Source organism: Thunnus albacares, chromosome 7 (genome assembly GCF_914725855.1).
Source record: "Thunnus albacares chromosome 7, fThuAlb1.1, whole genome shotgun sequence".
Classification (NCBI taxonomy): domain Eukaryota; kingdom Metazoa; phylum Chordata; class Actinopteri; order Scombriformes; family Scombridae; genus Thunnus; species Thunnus albacares.
This window is the reverse complement of record NC_058112.1, coordinates 16,561,950-16,581,162: the sequence shown is the minus strand read 5'-3', so window position 1 is coordinate 16,581,162 and position 19,213 is coordinate 16,561,950. Positions and strand designations below refer to the sequence as shown.

At 40.8% G+C, this 19,213-nt stretch overlaps 1 protein-coding gene across 1 annotated transcript; it reads left to right on the top strand.

Moving 5' to 3' along the window:
* Positions 1-2,301: 2,301 nt before the first annotated feature.
* elapor2a (endosome-lysosome associated apoptosis and autophagy regulator family member 2a) lies at positions 2,302-16,135 on the top strand. The gene is made up of 22 exons (XM_044355813.1): positions 2,302-2,617; positions 4,197-4,317; positions 6,088-6,277; positions 6,360-6,507; positions 6,599-6,688; positions 7,358-7,463; positions 7,591-7,743; positions 8,569-8,657; positions 8,768-8,948; positions 9,068-9,196; positions 9,933-10,023; positions 10,116-10,218; positions 10,308-10,445; positions 11,956-12,219; positions 12,322-12,495; positions 12,602-12,788; positions 13,022-13,118; positions 13,209-13,310; positions 13,445-13,571; positions 14,475-14,653; positions 15,120-15,288; positions 15,428-16,135. Exons 1-22 carry the CDS (start codon positions 2,522-2,524, stop codon positions 15,494-15,496), a joined length of 3,003 nt encoding a protein of 1,000 aa, XP_044211748.1. The 5' UTR covers positions 2,302-2,521; the 3' UTR covers positions 15,497-16,135.
* Positions 16,136-19,213: the final 3,078 nt, after the last annotated feature.

Here is a 19,213-nt window from a genome sequence, read left to right as displayed (position 1 = left end):
AACTTATCCTCATGAGGTGTATAGGAAAGCAGGATGATAATAAAGACTACAGCAGAATATTTTAGATCAGTGTCTTTTCAGCTCACTGAAGCCTTGTTGCCGAAAGCCCCTGTGCAAACTGGAGAATAAAATTTGAGGATTAGAAGTTATCATCATCTGAGAAAATTCTTTTGGAACATTTAATTTTAATTATTTGTTTAAATATGGAACTTTCAGTTGTATAGATCTGGAAGTTTCAAATCTTATCTTGAATTCTCAAATATAATGATATATATTATAAACATCCAGAGGTTGATTTGGAAGTACCAGATTGAGAATGGGAAGTTTCACTTCTAATACAGGCATGGTAGCTCAGTAATTTGCATTGTTGCACCCATATACCTGTTGATCCTAATGGGTGTTAAGATTTAATTTCTTAACAAAACTCTTGTATGTAGAAATTGTGGTTCACTGGTCTTATATATAAACAAATAAATAAAATTTGACCAAAATCTGTCAGATGCAATGTGTTGCAATATGTTGTGAAAATGATTTGATTTTGTTTTAGTAAAACACTCATTTTTTTTTAATTAGAACATTTATTAGAACATATTGATATTTGTATTGCCCCACATTCTTAGTATATTCTTATAAATTATGAATGAGTTCATTATTCATAATTTATATCCTTTAAAGAGGTGTTTTGATAATTCCTAATGTAAACAAATTCACAAATAGTAATTTCCCTCTCTCTCTCTTTATGAGAAACAAAACCTGACACACCTAAAACACACAGAGCTCTGTCTCTTAGTCCATCTCTCCCACATCCTGTGTTCAAGCAGCTTTTTATTGTGGGTGTTGTACACTCTGACAAATTGAAGCAGGGTGTGATTATGAAACATGCATGAGCTCTTTTGTCTCAGAATGTAAACGGAAATATGGTTTGCACTCACTATTTATAGGCTTAGAGCGACTGTATGGTTGCATCACAAAGCATGTGATAAGCTTCTGTAATACTATGAACATAGACTTTCTGTAATATGCTAATTCTTATTCTGAAGGGGAAGCTTATGAGAACTGCACCTTGTTGGAAAGAGAAGCTGGATAATATTTTATCATTTAGTATGTTGTCACTTATATGTCAGCAAGCTTCCATTCTTGTTTTACTTTTGCTGAATGTAAACAATTCAAAGTTGCAGTAGTAACTGCAGTTGTATGGCAGATATTTTGGTAAAATGGGCAATACAAAAACACAATTTAACTCTTTACTTTACATTTAAACTTTGAAGCTTTAAGACTTATCCTGAAGATTCACAGTTGCAGAAGGTTTTACGATTCCTTTATTCTTTTGTCCTCTGATATGATTAAGCATTACTGACAAACCCAAACCGGTTTATTGTGCTCATCGATGTCAACTATTCATGTCCTACTTTGATAATACAACTCACATCTGTAAAGGTGGGCCTATATGAACTTGAGGCCTGCTTAAACTCTCACTAAACTAGACCTTCATAGATGCCATTAGGCAATTTATGTCTATCATAGCATCTTATTAGTATTTAGGTTATTTCTATCACAGCAGCAGAGAAAATACAAACTACAAACTGAATGTGAAAAACACATAAAGCAGCCTGTATGGTCCAGTAATGGATGCAGTAAGGTTGTGCTATTGCAGAGCTTGGCTTCCCTCTGGCGGTCAATGATAAGGACTACAACACTTATGATTAAAGGACAAATGCTGCTGGTGCCTCCACAGTGTGCCCTCTAACAGCGGCATTTACCTAAACAAATCTGGTAATGATGATGACATCGATGGAGGATTTTCTCTTACATTTTAGCACTTATATTATGATTTATAAACACAAATACATCTTCACATAACCTTGCACATAACACATAACAAATTATTTTGCGCATTCATTTTAAATGGTTTCTTACTGATAGACATAAGATAACTGGTATTTTTTCCTGAGCGACGTCATAAGAGCGTCAGAGCCGGTGGTTGGAGTCGCCGTACAACTGCGTCAATTTAGCAGATGTAACCGGAACAACACCAGACCGTATTACCAATTTGCCTTCACATTAAAGTGACAAACTTATTTATCGTTAAGAAAATGGGGGGTACTTTCAAACAAAACGAACGCGATCGTGGTTGTGCACGTGTGAACAAAATACTATCACAATAATCAGAGAATCAGGTATGAGAAAATGAATAGGATCAGATCAAGAGGACCAATCATTAGCTTTAAAGCATGCATCGTGAGTTTTACCTTGAAAGCCACTACCGGAAGTTCTAATTTATTCTGCCAGCTTGACTGAACTGAAGCAGCCCTGAAGCGCACAGTCTGAGGATAATCGCAGGTGCTGAGGGTTACAATCTGCCGACAAGAGGCGACAGAGCAAGTGTTGATTTGTGATTTGTATTTGAGCATCCTGTAATCTGGCTCAGATTTATGATACATTTCTCTCTATTGGATCAAGGTTGTTGTTGGTGTTGTGCTCTTTTTTTTTTTTTTTTTTTTTTACCCCTCGATGATCTACAATGCGGTCCTCGGCTTGGTTCGTCGCCAGTTGCGCTCTCATCCTCTGCACGCTCCGGCTGATTGACGGGGCCAAAGGACAGCAGCAGTGTAGTGAGGTGAGAGATGCCACAGTCGATCAATATGCTTTAATGCTATTTCTCTATATGTGCTTTCACTGCCACAGCTCTCTAGCTACTGCGGGTTGGCAATTAGAAAACGCAAACAGCACTGATTGGGCCGCTATGGCTGTACGCGCTGCCTGACAGTGAGTTGGTCATCCACGACCATATCAAACACGATTTAAAAATTGATGACACATTTCCGGGCCGATTTATGGTTAATATGATGTTTAAAATCACAATTTCCTCAGCCGATCATCATAACTCACAGTAGCTGGGAAGACTTTACTGTACCTTAACCTCTTTTAAAAAGAGCACAAGTGATTGTACCTCTGGTGTGTGTTGAATTTCACCACTCAATGCCGAGGGGCTGTTATCAGTTTCCTGCATCCTTCCTTCTGCTCTGGCTCAGCTCAACACCTCCTCGGTCCAGGCTGGCACAGCACAGTCACACGCAGACAGTCCCAAGATAAAGGAGCAACATTCCTCTTAAGTTATTGGCTCAATCTTTGTTCTCACACTGGCAGAAACACATTACTGCAGCTCCCCAGTTTGGGCCTATATGATCCTTGATTTCTCTGCTGCCGGCTTTAGTTCTTGTGCTTTTTGGGATTTAGAAATGCAAATACAACGTTTCTTGTTTAAATGTCATGGAGTGCATTTGGAGGTTGAGGCTGGCTTGCTGAATTATATTGGAGACAAGTGTGGAAAGTCTGCCGTATCAGTGACTGACAACAGCTCTTGTGGGAGTCACAGGAGATAATGAGGGTTTAGTGCAACAGAGTTCAGAATACAATCCTGTTCTTAGTAGCTTCTGTTGTCTTTAATCACAGCAGCTGCGACGCTCAAACACTTAAGTTTGGTCCACACTTCCATCTGATTCCTCTCATCCTTTATCAACAGTGACTGAGCTCTATCACTAGACCCCTACAGACAACAGAGAAAATCACTCCACACACAACAGCCTGCATGCGCTGTGGTGTCAAAATCCGGTTTGGCTCAAGGAACAACATTATGTAAACTATCTGGAAAATTAGGCCACACTCCTCTGCAGACAGAGAGGTGGCAATACAAAGCTCTGCGGAGGCGAGAACATCAAGCTTCACTCCAGATCGCAGATTAATACTTTAAGATACAATAATCAAACGCCTAAGAGTTCATCCTGAAGATGTGAAAAGCTTTTTTTTTTTTTCACGCCTCCTGACTGTTTTTCCAGCAGCCCGTCACCCCTGTTCCCATCGCCGTGGAGATGGAATGTTGTGTATCCAGGGCAGAAGACTGGCTGTGGCTTCAGAGATAACACTGTAACGAGCACTCATGTTTTCTAAGCAGCTGGATAAGGAAGTTAATATCACTGCTGGTTGCTAATGCAGTAGCTCCATCCACTCAGTCTGCTATGATTAGCAAAAACATTCTCATCAACAATGAGATGACTCAGGGCTCTGATCTGGGTGGAGGCGTCTTGTGGTGTGATGTTTACTGACCTGCCTCTGGTCTACACTCATTTTTTATTTGGGTCCAAGACTGTAGTGGCGACTGATTTCTTATGCAGATGTTTTCTGTGTCTCTTTTGCAGACGGACTACTACTATGAGTACACAGAGTGTGACAGTACAGGATCCCGTTGGAGAGTGGCCATCCCACAGAGCCCTGGATCCTGCATTGGGCTGCCAGCGCCAGTACGTGGCACAGAGTGCAGTAAGTTAGCAATATCTGTATATATGTGTGTGTGTGTGTATGTAAGAGTGTGAAAGTCGATGTGTGTATCTCACCTTCTTATCAGTAGCCTGGTATTTCCACCACTACATCCTGACTGACCCTGTTTGGATATCCTTCAGCCAAGCACAGAGCAAAGCCACAGGCCAATAACCTCAGAGCAAAACACTGTCACATAATTGTTGTCCACTGGCTTTCTTTTTTAATAAACTTTTTTTTAAAAAAAAAAAATTGAAACATTTCACAGCAAATACAGCTTTACAAAAACATATTTTTCCTTTTTTCTTTTTTATAATTTTCAAACAAACCCACCCTTTCCCACCCAGCCAACCTTCCATCCGTCACCCCAGCTCCCAGCTCCTCTCCCAGTAACAATTTAACATAAAAGTGTACAATATGCATTGCATGTAAGGTATGTGCATAGTGGTATACAAATGGCAGTGACATTAAGACCGAGAACAGAGAGTGAGAGAGAGAAAAAGATAAATGAATAAAATAATAACAAATTAATAAATAAATGGAGGAGAAAAAAATATATGTATGTAATATATTAAAAATAAAATTATGTCTGCTTAACAAGTCACATTATTGATGGAACAGATTACAGATACATTGATTGTATGTGTATAATATGAGGTATAGTAACTGGTGACAGAAGTTGGTGTTTCTCAAGAACAACAGAGAGGACAATAAGTTTTCATAGTTAGTGTCTTGCTAATATTTTGCCATGGAACTGATCTATGTAGGTGAGTCATTGGCAGTGCGTGGGGAGTCATGGGGGAGGGGGGGGGGGGGGTGTTGGTACTCACTGATTGGTAGTGAATAGTGTCTTATCATGATGGAGCTTGGAGGGCAGACTATAATTGTGTAAAAGCACACTAATTCTCCAAGGTGGTCAAACAGGTTTGTCCTTTGTTAGACCTCCTTGGAACAGGTTTGCCCTGCACTGTCACAGTACCGCTTCACTAATGGCTCAATTGAGATTATCATCGGTGAAATCTGTGTGTGGACACAAAGGTCACCCGCAGAAGTGCACAGGCGTTGTCTCTCTGAATGTTAATGGCCAGCTAATGTTTGCTAACATAGTTTTTTTACATATATATAAACTGCACATAGAAACTATTCTCAACATTCGTTGGGATAAGCTGTCTCGTTTCAATAAATGTTCATTTTACTTCAGCGTGTGACTTCCACATGGCCTGCAGCTGTTTGCATCCTCATGTTGCATAGCTCTGCACAGGTAAAATGTTCAGTCATGCAGGGACAGAAAGCTTTTATCAACCCTTTTGTTATTTTGACTTTTTTCTGTTTCCTTCTTCCTGTTCAAAGTCGCATGAAATTCGACAGGAGTACACCAGACACTTGTTTCCTCATAACAACTGTACATTGGATCTTACTACAGGATCTTGGCAGGAGGCATAAGTCATAGTATCATAGACTCATAATGGCATTTGACCAGATCAAGTATGAGGAAAAGCTGACACTGTCAAAACACTGGCAGATGCAGAAGACTCAGTGGCTCAGTGGAAAAAGTGCAGAGACAGACATAGTGTGTAACAGGATGTAAGGATTAAGGTCCTCGATCACTGTGGCTACATAATACTGATTTGCATGACCATTTCTTCTTCAGGCTGTGTCATTTCATATTGTGAATGATTTATGTAACAAAAGGTGACGAGAGTTGTGAAAATGGCTTATTTGTCATCATATCCTTGTTTTTCCGTTTGCACCGCCTCTCTTTGTGCCCCTCAGCCTTTTCATGTGAGGCCGGGGAATTCCTGGAGATGTCGGCTCAGGAGTGTACTCGGTGTGCAGCGGGGAGCTACTCACTTGGCAGTGGTATCCGCTTTGACCAATGGGATTCCATGCCTGCTGGATTCAGTAGCCTGGCAACCGCCCTGGAGAACAGTCCAAACGGAGATGACAGCCTCACCTGCAACAGGTGTGTGAGTAAAACGCAAGAGAAACTGAAAGTCAGGCTGTGAGCTTGTTTTTAAAATTGATTTTATGTCTTTTCACTGCAGCTCGTCCTGGGTGCCTCAGGGAAACTATCTGGAGTCCAACAGGGATGAATGCACGGTCTCTCTCATCTATGCTGTCCACCTTAAGAAGCAGGGATCTGTCAGCTTTGAGTACCAGTATCCAGACAACAACCTGCTGTTTGAGTTCTTTGTGAGTACATACATTCATAAGCTCTAGTTATAAAACACTACCTTAAAAGAGCTTTCAGCTTATGGATACTGATAATCTGTGTGTGTTGTAGATCCAGAATGACCAATGTCAGGAGATGGATCAGACTGCTGATACAAAGTGGCTCAAACTCACCAATCATGGTGAATGGGCTACCCATACGGTAAGAGTTGCATGCTTTTAAGATGAGCAATAGTCATGAAGCAGGACAGATCTTTGCCTGCTGGCCTCGGTCTGCCAAAGGAAATGTGTTTAACTCAGGCTGAGCTGCGAGAACTGGGTGGATACAAGCAGGAAGCCTGTTAGTACACCGGGAGAGACTGCCATCACTTATTATTGTCTCCAGTATTTTTCCAGACACATGGTGAAATGAGTGCTGTCTGTAGTTCAGTCCTGTATTATGGGGGAAAAGAATGACAATTAGCTATAATGTTTGTTAGAGCTTTGATACAATGGATATTCTTGAGAGCATATACTAGTTTTTTAAAAATATAGCTTAAGGTGAAGTTTTAATGAGTAAGCATTTATGCTGGCTAAAGCATTGTACTTTTTTTTTGGTTTTCAGCCAGTGAGATTGAACTTGATTGGCACAGCATTAGATTACTATGAGGATATTTAGCAATTTAATTTGCATAGCATTAAGTTTGCTTTATTTCAATCTGTGATTTTTTTAATTCTCATTGTAATGAAAGTCTCAACTCCTCAGATCCAGCATTTTAGACAACCTCTTAAAGTATTTTTAAGACGCAAACCCAGACTTTTTTTTCTCTTGGAACTACCACACTGATCGTCTTTGTTTGACTGATGATTCATGAAATTCTGTGTATTCCAGGTGAACCTGAAATCTGGCACCAACATCCTATACTGGAGGACTGGTGGTGTTCTGATGGGGACCAAAGTGGTCAAGCCTGTTTTGCTGAAAAATGTCCAAATAGAAGGTCAGTGACATATTTTGTCCCTCTTTTCTTCCTCTTTCTATCTAATCAATGACAAATCAATACACCAATTAAGTATTAATTATCCTTTTCATTCTCTTTTTCTCTTTCCATAATCTCCTTCTTACAGGAGTTGCCTATACGTCAGAGTGTTTTCCATGTAAGCCGGGAACATTTAGCCGAGTCCCAGGCTCGTCCACGTGTGAACCCTGTCCTCGGGACACCTTCTCTGGCCACGGTGCCAGCTCCTGCACTCCCTGTAACACCACCACTCACTACGCAGGTAGAGGCACAGAGAAGAAGACATATATTTGCCATTTCAAGTCTACATTGAATCTTTGGAACAACACAACAAGACTGCATTGCAGTATTCAGTGCAGCCTAATTATTATCAGTGCTGCTCACAGAAGCACATAACACACCCAAAGGATAGAACGGGAGCTTGTCCTATTTTTAGCCACATTAGACGACGATTTCAAACTTTAGAAGAAACATGCTTGTTAGTTCAGTGCAGAGAGCTTTTTTTTTTTTTTTTAAACAATTTTGTCTACTAATATGCTAATTTCTGTGGATAAAAGTGGTATGCTCCCTAATCGTTTTAATATATTTGTCAGCAGGGTTTTGCTTGAATACATAATAATCGTAATAATAGAAATTCAGTTGTGATGTTTTAACCTAACATAATCAGATTAAATGAAACATTATTATATGATGTGAATGCATGTCCTCTTCAGTGTTGGTAATGACAATGAGAAGTGACTGGGAGAAGACAAGAGTTCAGAACATATTACATATTTAATTCAGTACACCTCTTTATGTATTTTGTATGATCCCTTGCTGTTATGCTTTTAGCAGGGTCTCCTGCTCAAACACTCCTTGTTTTATTTCAACTGAATGGGTCTCTATTCCATTTGGATTCTTGTGTTTTAGTGATTTACCTCAATATCTTTTATATGAAGTGCTTTGCTTTATCTTTGAGAAAGGTTATTAAAGCACTATTTGTGGGATACTGGGTAAATGATCAAATGTATTCTGCAGTTGCTCCTTTATTTGTTATTAGTTACTTTCATGAATGTTATTTTATTTTTGTCTCAACTTCTTTTTCAAGCTGAGGGATCAGCTGTGTGTAAGAGCAGACCTCCGTGTTCCAAGAAGGACTATTTCCAGATCCACACAGCATGTGATCATGAGGGCAAGGTGAGGGGGAAAAAAAGGCCACCTTATAGATTAAACAACCTGAGGAATCTCATTCTGTAATCACAGTTTCTGTTTTGTTCAGTCACTCTCCATTTGCTGTGTAATTTCAGACCCAGGTCATATATAAGTGGATTGAGCCTAAGATCTGTCTTGAGGGTGTGACTGGAGCGGAGATGTTGCCTCCAAGTGGAGAACGAGAGCCATGTCCCCCTTGTAACCCCGGTTTCTATAACAATGACACAGCCACCTGCTCACCCTGTCCACCTGGGACTTATTCAGATGGGATGAAACGTACTGAGAACTCTCTTGATTCATCTTGTTTTCCTCTCTCTCATTTTTCTTCAGTTACTCCTGTCTTTTCTCTGTGTGGTTTCCTAATTGTGTATTTCTTTACTGTGTCAATCCCCCAGCATGTAAGCCATGTCCAGCAGGCACTGAGCCCACATTGGGTTATGAATATAAATGGTGGAATGTTCTTCCTGCAAACATGAAGACCTCCTGTTTCAATGTGGGCAACTCAAAATGTGACAGTATGAATGGTGGGTGTTTATGGAAAGAGGACACAATACAATATGTTCATTAGGGCTACAACTCGATTTTTTATATTGGTCTTTCTCTTTTTTTAATGCCTCTATTAAAGGAATAGTTTGGCTTTTTGGGAAATATTTCTTAGAGTTAGATGAGAAGTTCGATACTCTCATGTCTGTGTGGTAAATATGAAGCTACCAACAGCAACTGGTTAGCTTAGCTTGCTTAGCTAACTGGTAACTTACAACAAATAGCTTGGCTCTATTCAAAGATAAAAAAAATTGCCTATCAGCATCTCTGAAGCTCACTAACTAACTTGTTATATCTTGTTTATTTAATCTGTACAAAAAATTAAATGTAAAAACAATGTTTTGGTTTTATGGGGATTACGTGCTATTATTTGCTGGATGCAGTGACTTCCTGGAGTCTTTGATGTTTTGTTGGCAACCTCACAGTAATGAGATCACTCAACAACTTAGTGTGCCTGTCCGACACATAACCCCCCATAAAATGACAACATACTATTCATACACTTAGATTTTTGCAAAGTTTTGTAGCATTTTCCTCCTGTTTACAGTCTTTATGCTAAGCTAAGCTAACCGGCAGCTGGCTGTAGCTTCATATTTACTGTACAGACATGAAAGCGGATCTTCTCATCTAACTCTTGGCAAGAAAACTAATAATGCTTTCTTTATGTATATATTTTTTGAAAATAGTTGTGTAATGTGAATTTGCTCTGTCCTTTAGGCTGGGAGGCGGCTGGTGATCATATCCAAAGTGGAGCGGGAAGTTCGGATAATGATTACCTCATCCTCAACATTCATGTTCCTGGCTTCAAGTGAGTACAGTCTCCATCCCTCTTGTCACTGAGCTGTTTGTTTCATTCTGCTGCGTCTAATACCCCTCTTTTCTGTTTGCATCCTCCATCAGGCTCCCTACGTCAATGTCAAGCCACTCTGGGGCAGAGTTTGGTCGCATTACATTCGAATTTGAAACTTTGTGCACAGCGGACTGTGAGCTCTACTTTATGATGGTTAGAACAACCGCCATTCTGACATGTTTTCTGCTACATACATTACTATATAGGTGTTTGGTGGATACATTTTTTAATGTGTCTTTTAGGATGTAAACAGGAAGAGTACAACAGTGGTGGAGTCATGGGAGAGAACCAAAACAAGACAGTCCTACACACATGTCATGACAAAGAATGCCTCCGTTTCCTACACATGGGCTTTCCAGAGGACTAACCAACCTTCAGATGTAAGTATTAGTACAAGTACTTTTATCTACAGTACCAGTCAAAATTTTGGATGCACCTTCTCATTCAAGTGAATAGGAAGGTGTGTCCAAACTTTTGACTGGTACTGTATGTTCACATTAATGCTGGCAATTTCTTTATTGTCTACTATTATAATTGTACTGTGGGATTTTCTTAATCAGTAATCAGTAATATCAGTAATCATGATGAATTTTCTTGTTTAATTAAATTCTACAAAAAAAAAAAATCCATGGTTGCATGCTGAATAGGTTCATAGATCTTAAACATAAAAGAAATTCATGTTTGTAGTCTTAAGTCAGAAGAAGCAGGAAAGCTCTGAAAAACTTCCTGATAGCCTTATTGTCCTTTTTTTCAGCCTTGTAAATTCACTCCACACTAGGTACACTGAACACTCCCTTCCATTTGGTATTCAAAATAAGGTTGTGATTGTGTTTAAACCAAATAAAATAGATTAGCTCTGTGCTCACTTGAGGTGAAGCGTGAATCATTTACTTGCCCTTTTGATTCACCTGTTTTGCCAAATATATGTTCCAGGGAATAGTATTTCTCATGTGGTTAATGCATGTGTTAATAGTAAATCCAAGGCTTTTATCTGATTTGTACTTATACCAACAATTACCCCCACTGTGTGTCTCACAGAAAACAACACATTTAGAATATTTTACGTCTGGACCTGACCTGCCAAGACAGTAATCTGTTCCCAAGACAAGAGCTGTTCCCATGTTTTTACTTACAGCCTGTCATCAACACAACCTCACATTGAGTAGGGGACTTAAGCCATTGATTGATAACGGTCACAAAATTAACTGCACTCCGAGGGCAGCAACTTTCAGTGCTAGTTTGCAGTGGTTTCGTCACTTGATTTAATCAGAGATATCCTGGATAAACAACACTCAATAAACCTCCTTAAAAATTGAAGAGGACACTTGAGGGAGCTGTCTTTTGCTTAACGAAGCATTCTAAATTCATTATGGATGCTTATCGTGTCTCTCTCATCAAAGTTTCCAGCATGTCTCCACCACTTTGTTTGCTGTCAGATAAGATATTATTTCCCTTGGGCTACAACAAATATTGTTGTGATCAAGTAATTTTCTTATTTTTTGATTAATTGTTTTGCCTAAGAAATGTCAGAAAATCAGAAAATACATTTAAAAAAAACGGTAATCATTTTCCACAGCTCAAGATGTATTAAATTGTTCTCAAACCCCCCCCCCCCCCCCCCCCCCCCCCCCAAAATGTTTGGCAATTTGGATTGAAGAATGATTGAATTAAAACAAATGGTTATGAAAACCATTACTTGAATTATTAAAATTTTCTGTTGATTGACTAATGGATTAATCAGCAAATCGCTCTGAAGTGGCTTTTTTATCATAGTAAGGCTGCACTAAAGCAGTATTCATAACGAAGAAGACAACTGTTAGTCACTGTGATTTAGGCAGCACTTAGTCAACAGTGTAGTTCATTCTGTACTTTTGTGTGTCTCTTCATCAGGTGCGTCGGTATGTCAATGACGTGGCGCGCATCTACTCCATCTCAGTGAGTAACGCTGTAGATGGAGTGTCCTCTGAGTGCCGCGCTTGTGCCCTGAGCGCCCAACCATCCAGCTCTACATGTGTGCCGTGTCCACCTGGACATTACATAGACTCACGCACCAGCCAGTGTACAGAGTGTCCACATAACACGCACCTCATCTCTCACGCCACACCGGGTCCAGATGCTTGCAGACCCTGTGGACCAGCCAGCAAAAGCGACAAGGTTTGTTGCTGATGTTGGGAAAGGAGTCAAGCTACTTTCATCACTTTTTCATTAAACTTTCATAAAGACACAACCATGTATGTGTATTTGTGTTTTTTACAGGACCACAGTTTATGTTACAGCGACTGTCACTTCACCCACACAGATGGCAATGTCACTCTGACTTATGACTTCAGCCTCCTTGGGTCTGTAGGGTTGCTGATGAACGGTCCAAGCTTCACCTCCAAAGGAACCAAGTACTTCCACCAGTTCAATATCAGCCTGTGTGGAGGACAGGTGAAAAGATGGAAATGCACATACATGCAGGACATGCCTTTTCAAAAGTTTGTGTGTACAATATGAATGTAATGCTCTTGCCATTTCCTCTCTTTCTGTATTTCAGGGTCAGTTGGCGGTATGCACAGACAATGTAACAGACCTATCCAACACCGACTCCCAGAGAGAGAAAGGCGAAGGAGCCAGTGCTGTCAAGACCTTCATCTGTCAGTCAACAATAATCCCAGCTAGTGGACGAGGCTTCCATACAGCACTCTCCTCGCAGTCCATTAACCTGGCTGACACATTTCTTGGTGAGTGTGACAACTTAAAATGCAGAAGTGGGGTGAATTTGGTATGTTTTATACTGCTGTCATTGCTTAAAAAATATTGCATAATGTCAAGAAGTTCTTTTGGGGTCATGTTGGTCTTTTAATAATGAATTCATGTTATGGAAGGGGAATGGATTAGACAAAAGGCAGAATATTAAAAACATTAATTGTACATACACACATTAATCCAACCTGCCCTTTTATGTTATTAACAGGAGCAACAGTTGAAAATACACTTGATGGAATAAGAGCAAGACCAGAGCTGTACCCCCAGACCTCCAAGAAAGTCCCTGATGTCAACTTCTACTACCGGTACCTCCAACATTTCATATTTTTCTGAGACAGAAAAAAAAATTCTGTGCTCTAAGGTTCTTTCTTTCTTGCTTTCTTTTTGTTGGTAAGGTCATTGGAGGCGACCTCGTCTTGTGAGTCAGGTCGAAGTGCAGTGGTGACACTTCGCTGTAACCCAGAGAAGAGCACTAAAGGGGAGCTCTCAGTGCCCAGGTACATGTCTGTCACTGCTTTTCTGATTGCCTGTGTTGTATCCCTCCCAGACAGTTTCAGGTACAACACATGTAACATTTATCTGTGCTTTGAGGTGGTGTGGATGTGACTAACTCTGTGTTTTGCCATTGCAGTCAGTGCCCTGCAGGAACATGCGACGGCTGCACCTTTCATTTCTTATGGGAGAGCTCAGGGGCCTGTCCTACATGCACAGAGAGGGACTACCATTGGATAGAGGGAGCCTGCAAGGGAGGACACCAGGTGTGTGTGGATGAAGAGTTTAGTCCATAAGTACTGGGACAGATATGTTTTTCTCTTTCATGCAGCAAATGGGATATGAAATGAAACAATAAGATTAAGTTGCTGACGTTCAGCTGTGTTTACACCGACATCTGATAAAATGTGTTGGAATTATTGCTCATTTTATACCCGCTGCCTAAGGGTAAGAAGGGCTGTATTTTCTCCATATGGATGCTAACACCGTTAAAGCTGAAAGTCAGCACTTTAAACAGTCTTTGTTTCACTTGAATTGTAGTGTAATGGGGTAGAGCCAAAGCAATGAAAAAAAAACGTCACTGACACTGAAATACTTATGAAGAGTAATCCACCCGTTGAGAATTGTACTTATTTGTCAAACTCACGATGGGGAGTTCAAAGATCAAAATAGATGCAGCAGAACCAGCGATATCATCTTTTTCTTTTCTATCCATTCCTCTTCCTTGTCAAAACTTGGGGCCTTCATTACTCACAGTACTCAGTTCACTGAGGTGTACAGATGTGAGTGTTTTATGCTGTTAGCTGCTAACGTAGCCTAGAGACACTAGCCTCAAGCAGAGATGAGGAGCGGGCTGCAGAGGTCTGGTAACCTCCCTTCTTTCTAACTTCACACACAGATTTTTTTCATTTTCAAACTTGTTGTTTTTAGCCCCAAGCCAGGTTTTTTTGAGATTTTGCACAGCTGCCTCTGGAGCCACAGAAGTCCTATATACAACTTTTTTCACATATGCAATACTCCCCAAGACTTGTAAACAGGCTGTACAATTGATGGAGTCCCACTTTAACAGACTGCACTGTATGTGTGGAAAGTTCATATATGCAATTTTCTGTTTATCTGCTGGCTCTCTCACACTCTTGTGTAATGCTATATGTGCTATTTATCCTCAGGACCTGCTGTATGTGTGGACTGAACCGAAGCTGTGTATGGGAGGTGTGACCTTGCCTGAAAAGAAAACGTTGCCATGCGAGGGTATGGAGTTCTGGGTACAGCTCGGTGCGGGGCTGGGAGCTTTCACTGCAGTGCTGCTCGTCTCCCTCACCTGCTACTTTTGGAAGAAGAACAAACGGTACCATTTCCTTTCCTCTTGCTCCCTTTCTTCATCTCTTCCTCCATTCTTGTTTCTTCCTGTTCATTTTCTTTCCCTACACCCTCTTGTAGTTCCTTCTCCGTATTCTCTTAACCTAATCCTTCCTTATCTTATTGTCTTTCCCATTCTCTCTTTCTCCTCTTTCTGCTTCATTCCTTCTTTTATTTCTCCCTTCTTTCCCTCCTCCCTACTCCCTGTTATTCCCCTCTTTTTCTCTTCCTTCATGCCCCCCTTACTAATTTATTTCTTCTTTCACTCTTTTTTTCTTCCTTTCCCACCCTCTGTCTTTCATTTTCTCTTTACTCCAAACTCCTGTTGTTTGATCCCATCCCTCCTGCCATTCTTTCCTTGTTACATCACAGTTTTATCATAATTCATGTGGACAACATTATTTGTCTTCTTCTATTTTCCTGCAGTGTTGTTGTATCTCTTGTCTGTCTGCTAGGTTGGAATACAAGTACTCCCGGTTGGTGATGTCTGCCAACAAGGAGTGTGAGATGCCAGGAGCTGACAGCTGTGCTGTGATGGAGGGAGAGAATGAGGGAGACATGGAGGATGAAGTTGTGTACACGAAACCTTCTCTACTTGGCAAACTCAAAGCCATAGCATCCAAGGTGAGAGTCACAGTATCACTTTATTTACATCATTTTATTTCATTTTATTTACATTAACTGAAAGCAAATCTCATTATCGTAAAAGGTTTTGCTTTTGAGTAAACTTTATAACAAAATGGATGTTTGTTTCTGGTTTTAGGGAAATGGAGAGAACTATGAAAACATGCAGCTAAACTCATCCCATTCGAAAGCACTGGTATGGAGCTAGAACAATGGTGAAGTGAGTGGGAGTGAGGGGAGAGACCAGACCCTCGAGAAACTTTCCACTGAAGACCCCTTTAACCAGTCACCCCCTTTATGAGCTTTGGTACCAGGAATACCAACTGTGTGTACATACACAGATATACACACACATCATGCACCTATAGAACCAGGTTCAGAGAAGTCACAATAACATGGTGGCCTTAAAGCTTGGTACGACAGAGCCGTCCACCTGGAAGCATAGTACTGTGAAGCAGGTGTGTGTGTGATAGACACTTCCTGGTAGTAGTCTGATTCAAACTGATGTCAGAAAGGCCGTTAGAAGAGCTCAGGGCAAGACAAGGACCTATTTAAGATGTTTTGTTTGTATTTATTTCAGTCTGTGAGTTTTGATGGTGTAATTTGCCATCAGGATTACAACGGTGAGGGTGTGTCCATCTCCCATAGACGTTTACACTGACTGGTATATTCTGACCATATGAAGCCTATATTTTCTCATCTGTTTGTTCTTTTGCTTTGTTGAAATTCATGTAATAAGGAGAAGTTTTCGGCTTACTGATTGAAAATTAAGATGTCATATTATGCGGATGAGGTTGTGGTGTTGACTTTCCATGTATGTCAAATAAATTATGATGTATTTATGTAAGTGGACCCAGTTTGATTGATTTCCTTTTCAACCATTTCTCTTGAGAAATCCGTTGGCGACTTTGAGACAACAGAGAGGGGTTTAACTGACATTCTAAATACAAATAGCAAAGAAATACAGTTCAAATATGGAATAATTTTGAGTGCAACTAATTGTAATTTGGGCTTATGCTTGGAGAAAAAGTCCACTCCAGAAAATGCAGGGATTTAAGTACATCTGTGCCTCTTTTTTTAATTAAAAAACATGGGCAAGTTTTGCTTTAGTAAGATATTTTCTTGTAAGTACAAGATTTCTTCTTGTAATGCCAAATGTTCACATATAGTGAGACAATTTCTCTCTAAACTCATGTTACGAATGAGAATTTTTAATGCGTTTTCTGATCCACATAGGAAATTGACAAAGGGAAATTACTAACACTGCAAAACATCATCATTTTGGCACATGTAGTCAGTGTTTTTACTGTTTTTTCTTAATTCGTATAGCTGCTGATTTGTGTTAGAAGTAATTTCATGATTGGGAATTATTATTATCCACCTCCCTTTAGCTCTGTGGAAGCTGAAAATGCTAAATTTCTCATAGCTTTGCTGAGGGCAGAGAAAGGCTTGTAATTCTAAGCTCATGATTTGTCTTTTGTTATGATTGAAAATGATTAAAACTTGATATAATGTTAGACTGTGAGAATAACAGTATGACATCAGTTTTTCCTGATTAACTTGCAAGTCACTCGCACTTGGCCAGATTTATTTTCTTGTAAACATCCATTCATCAAAAGATTTGTGTCTTGTGTGGCCCAAAATCATTCAGTGCTATAAAAGCCTCTGTCACTTTGCTTACAAACCCATTTTTATCAAACTGTAGGAACTTTGGCCTGCCTTTACATAACAGCTGTGACATGTCAGTGGCTAGCCATTGATATCATATTCCAAACTGGAAACCGAGGGCACGATTTGGTATTAGTATTAGTCATTTTGTTATTTTGTCTTCATGTGATAGTATATGCACATAGTCCAGTGATTAACGATATTGTCACTTTAGTGTCCCTTTTAGATCCGAAAGGTTGTGAGTTCAATCCCTGTTGAGGGCAGCACTCAGCACTCAGAGTTCTACAAACATGCAGACACATGGTGGTCCCAGTCTGCTGATTACTGATACTGGCATGCACTGGCACAAACACAAATACCCCTCTTTCAAATTAAGTTCTTTAGAAACAGTGTAAGCTTATTTGAATATAAGTCCCAGCATGCATTGCAGTGGTGTGAAAATTGTCCAGAAAACCTTTTGTCTGGACAATTTACATGATGGAGGCCATTGCGTGTCTTTTTAGACATGTGTCAGAGGGGTCAGATGGGTTTTCTCACTGATCAACATTAAAACAATTCAAACCATGATGAAGATAGATATGCGCATTACTCACCTGCTGCATACTGTTAATTTTAACTTCCTTTATTACTCACCAATATCAAAAGAAATTGCAGTAAGAACAGCAGCAGCTAGTAGTCTCATGAACTAGCAGCAAGCCTATTCTTCAGTTAATGCTCATTTTAGTTAATCTGCAATTCTTCATTCCATATTCTGTATGATTTTTGGACCTTTTGGAACTGCTTATATTTTGACATTTGAGCTGTTTTTCTAGTACAAACTGCAGCTCATTCAACAGATGTGTGCTACTACTTTTCTGTTTTGTAGTGTGTTCCACTGATTTTATATGAATTTTTAGACATCAGAATTTATAATGGCAGTTGGGCGAATTTGATCCCACTTAGTTTGGACCTTTATTACTTTGAAACTCAACTGCTCAGACATCCTTTATCCTACGGACCCCATTCAAACTTTGAAACATTCACAAAACTTTGAATTCTATGTTGTATGTGCTCTGCCCTCTAATGGGCTAATGAGGCTCTGGCTCGGCACCTGAGAAAAAATCTTTGCATCCACGCAGCACCCTCCCCATAAAGCCCCAGCGCTAGCATTGCTCGTCTCCCTTTTTCACTCAGCCACCTTTGAGAACGGATCATCACCTGTGAACTTCGTTAACCATCGGCATAGCAGAAGAATCATTTGTCATGTTTTCTAGCAAGCCCTGCATCTCCTGTACCTTGTCTATGCCACCTGTGGACTCTCACGAGTCCTGCTTACTCTGCCTGGGTTGACGGTATCAGGCTGAGACCGAATCCTGCTCCGCCTGCCTTGCACTCACCCAGGAGGAGTGTGAGCATCGGTGGAAATTCATAGAGTCTGTCCACTCGCTCCATGCTAGCCCCGTGCCAGCGATGGAGGGCATGATGACTTGGTCAAAGCCATAGGCTGAGGATGAGCATCATATCTTTGAGGAGGAAGACTCTGCATCCCTATTCAAAGATGACCATCCTGACCATCCGGCAGGATGGTGACCCTGCTGCCACCTCGACTTCCCAGGGTCCTGCCAACAATTTCACAGCAGGCCTCCTTGCCCAGCCACATGAGCCTTGTGTTGATGTCCCCAGGAAGGTGCCCAACTTCAACTATGCGCAGTGTGAGTGGGTCTCTCCGCTGACCGCTAAGCCCCCGGCAGTGGCTTATGGGCTGTATTCAACTGTTGAGGGCTGGGAGTGGGACAAGGGAGTGCCTTCCTCTGGCCCGGCGGTTGGCCATTGTTCCTGTCCAAGAGGGACAGAGTAATGACCAGCTTCCTTGACTGCTAACCTGACTCACGCACCAGAGGACTGAGTTGTCGGTACTGGAGATCATCGAGGTGCAGACAACGGCGGCTACCCTCCTGCACATGTCCCAGGGTTTTGCCATTGATGACGGCCATACCATGGCAGGTGACCTGTGCGCCTTGTCTGTGCATCCCTCTTGTAGGTTTATGAGTAATTATAGGGGGTTGGTGGAACTATGTCCGAATCTGTCCTTCCGGCCCAAGGTCATCACCTCCTTGTTCAGGTTGAGGGCCATTCGCCTGAGGACTTATTTCCCCCCTCTTCACACCTACAGGGAGTTGGGCCTTTGTGACCTTTGTGCAGTCATATCTCAGGGACATAACTGCTGATTTGGTGTCTCATTCAGTGCTTGGTGCAATGTCTAGGGGGACCTCGTCTG

Bases quoted from the DNA above. Each gene is read 5' to 3' on its own strand.
- elapor2a (XM_044355813.1), top strand. From the start codon at position 2,522: ATGCGGTCCTCGGCTTGGTTCGTCGCCAGTTGCGCTCTCATCCTCTGC. The intron at 7,464-7,590 runs GTCAGTGACATA...TCCTTCTTACAG, and splicing joins GAAAAATGTCCAAATAGAAG to GAGTTGCCTATACGTCAGAG. The intron at 8,658-8,767 runs GTGAGGGGGAAA...GTGTAATTTCAG, and splicing joins CATGTGATCATGAGGGCAAG to ACCCAGGTCATATATAAGTG.